Source organism: Morus notabilis, unplaced genomic scaffold (genome assembly GCF_000414095.1).
Source record: "Morus notabilis unplaced genomic scaffold, ASM41409v2 Scaffold7537, whole genome shotgun sequence".
NCBI lineage: Eukaryota > Viridiplantae > Streptophyta > Magnoliopsida > Rosales > Moraceae > Morus > Morus notabilis.
The window spans coordinates 1-2,521 of NW_010357733.1; the positions used below are offsets into that span (position 1 = coordinate 1).

General features: G+C 37.6%; 1 protein-coding gene across 1 annotated transcript; it reads right to left on the reverse strand.

Annotated features, from left to right (window-relative positions):
• Positions 1-138: 138 nt before the first annotated feature.
• Positions 139-2,246, reverse strand: LOC21383968 (DEAD-box ATP-dependent RNA helicase 50). Its single transcript, XM_010090849.2, has 5 exons — positions 2,062-2,246; positions 1,355-1,568; positions 1,075-1,206; positions 815-990; positions 139-558 (listed from the first exon to the last, which is right to left on the reverse strand). The coding sequence occupies exons 1-5, from the start codon at positions 2,226-2,228 to the stop codon at positions 321-323; spliced, it is 927 nt and encodes a 308-aa protein (XP_010089151.1). The 5' UTR covers positions 2,229-2,246; the 3' UTR covers positions 139-320.
• Between the last annotated feature and the right edge of the window lie 275 nt (positions 2,247-2,521).

Below are 2,521 nucleotides of genomic sequence, written 5' to 3' on the forward strand. Positions count from 1 at the left end.
TTGAAAATAGTCTAAACATTTAGAAAATGTGCTCATATGTATTATACATAACGCATATTCAGTGTACCAACTTTTTTTCTCCTTAGCTCTGTTGGTAAGTTTTACAAATTTTCAGTTTTTTTTTTTTTAATATCTTATTCTATTGCATATTCCTTGAAATGTTAGTCTCTTTATCCTCCCCCCACAAAATATATAAATAAATAACACATCCATTATCTTTCATTTTCCTACAAAACTAGCCATAACAATAATCTATATGGCAAAATTGACCACTACTAAAACTGCATCTTGTTATATTTACAGACGGAGAAAACAGGCCTTCATCTGAAGAGCTCATAAGCTGATGGCACATCATGCAACGGGTGCCCTTTTTGATTTCTTTCTATGATCCGGCGGGCGAGAGAGACTTGCTTTCCCACCACAAAGATGAATGCCTTGCCCTTTCCTGCAACACCTCTAGCAGTTCTTCCGACACGGCGCACATACTCACTAGGATCGCGCGGAAAGTCAAAGAGAACAACGTGATCCACTCCGGCAAAATCAATTCCACGCGATGCCCTGCCATTCATATCATGAAAGATCATGTTCTCTAATTAAATAATTTGACTTTGTACACAATCATGAAGCATTATGATACGCGTGTCAGTAAAAGAGAACGATCATATGGCAAAAAATAAAAGAACTGGGCTTACTAAAGTTTTGTTGCGGTCTTAATTTAATGTTACATTTGTGGCGATTGTATCACTATTAGTGATAAATAGCATTTCCTTTGTTAACTGTTGAAAACAAACACCCAAATGAATTAAGAGCTTACCTATCGGTGCAAACTAGAAACTGAGAGACCTTTTCCGGGCGAGTATTGACGAATTTTTCCATATTTGCAAGTCGCGATTCTTGTGCCATAGCGGCATGAAATGGTAGAACTTGCACCTGGTTTTCCCTCCTATCGAAGCGCTTCAATGCATTCTCGACTTTCCTGCATGTCTCTATCTGCAAGTTAGGCGGACACGGCATTGTTAAAGTTTCAAAACTATGAAGATCAAATCAAGTACACAATGAACGCCTACCCGTTACCTTGTTACAAAAAACAATTGTTTTTGGAACTGGACTTCCCTCCACAAGCTGCAGAAGTGCAGATTTCTTGTTCAGAAATGCTGTCTCTGGAGTTTTTTCAGTTCCATCATCTCCACTACAATCTACAAGCACCTAGATATCAAACAAGCCAGTCAATACTCGCCGCACTTAAGTAACACAAGTATTCTAGAATTTCTTTTGATGTCTACAATTCTTACAAGAAAGCTTCCTGAGTAAGAGGACATGCTTGACAATTAGTGAGATCAATCATGAAACCAACCTCTTCGAGGCCGGCACTTATACGATGCATTGCGGGTCCCATGATCACCTCACAATCCGGAAAGACTTCAACCAATTTGTTGTAAATGTCAACTGGCAATGTTGCAGTCACAAATAAATATTGCGCAGTAACAGGTGAAGAACTTATCAAACTTTGTAGCACTCGTTCAAAATCTTCATCGTTGAAGAGTATGTCTACTTCATCTAGCACGGCACTACAACGGAAGGTTTTAATTGCAATTGTCAGTAATTATCAATAAATTATATATCTCTGTTGTATCACAAGAGAAAGAGGGATCAAGACACTATAGTTGGTTGGTCAAGACTTGACCACCACTTCAAGGATCTTTCCAAAAAGAAACCTGTTCCCTTTTTGCTCTGAGAGCAATATTTTTCTTATAGATTTTCAGCAACAGAAAAAAAAAAAAAAAAAACCTGAATTTTTGGGGTTTAAAAAATGGCCATTTTCGGTAAATCAATTGATTTTCTATGCAGTAATTTATAGAGTTTCAGCATTTATGAATCAATTGATTTGTGCGCAAAATAATGAATTTATGGCCATTTTCTTCAATTCACTTTGGCCGTCCACAGCAATTCCCGTAGAATTGTGCAGACAGGGTTCTATCAACTCTGTAAGACACAAAAACAGATTGTCTCTACGAATAACTAGCAGCCCATAAACCATTATTCAGAAGAAAAATGGGATACCATCTCAGATTTGATAGCTGCAAGAATCCCTCTTTGATCAAGTACATAAAACGACCAGGTGTTGCTATTAGGACATCGACACCTTCTTGTAAATTCTCAAGTTGAGTTCTCTGACGAAAACCTCCTGTCACAACCATAGACCGGAAAGGAACCCCATTTTTCGACATTGATCGACAAACACCCAAAACCTGCCAAAGTTACACTTGCATTAGTAATAGCTAATGCCTTAAATATTCAAGAGGTTCAAATGGGACAGTAAAATATTCTCTCTTTCTTTTTTTCTTTTTTTTTTTTTTGGCGTTATATCTGGTAGCACAGAAAAGAAAGAGGGAAAGGAATTGACGCCTTCTCATGCGTATGTACCATGGTCATTAACAAACTCTCTCTACTGCCAACAAAATACAGCCTCTGTACACAGACCCTCAGTTTTATATGTATGGACGTTGAATATTGCACAAAA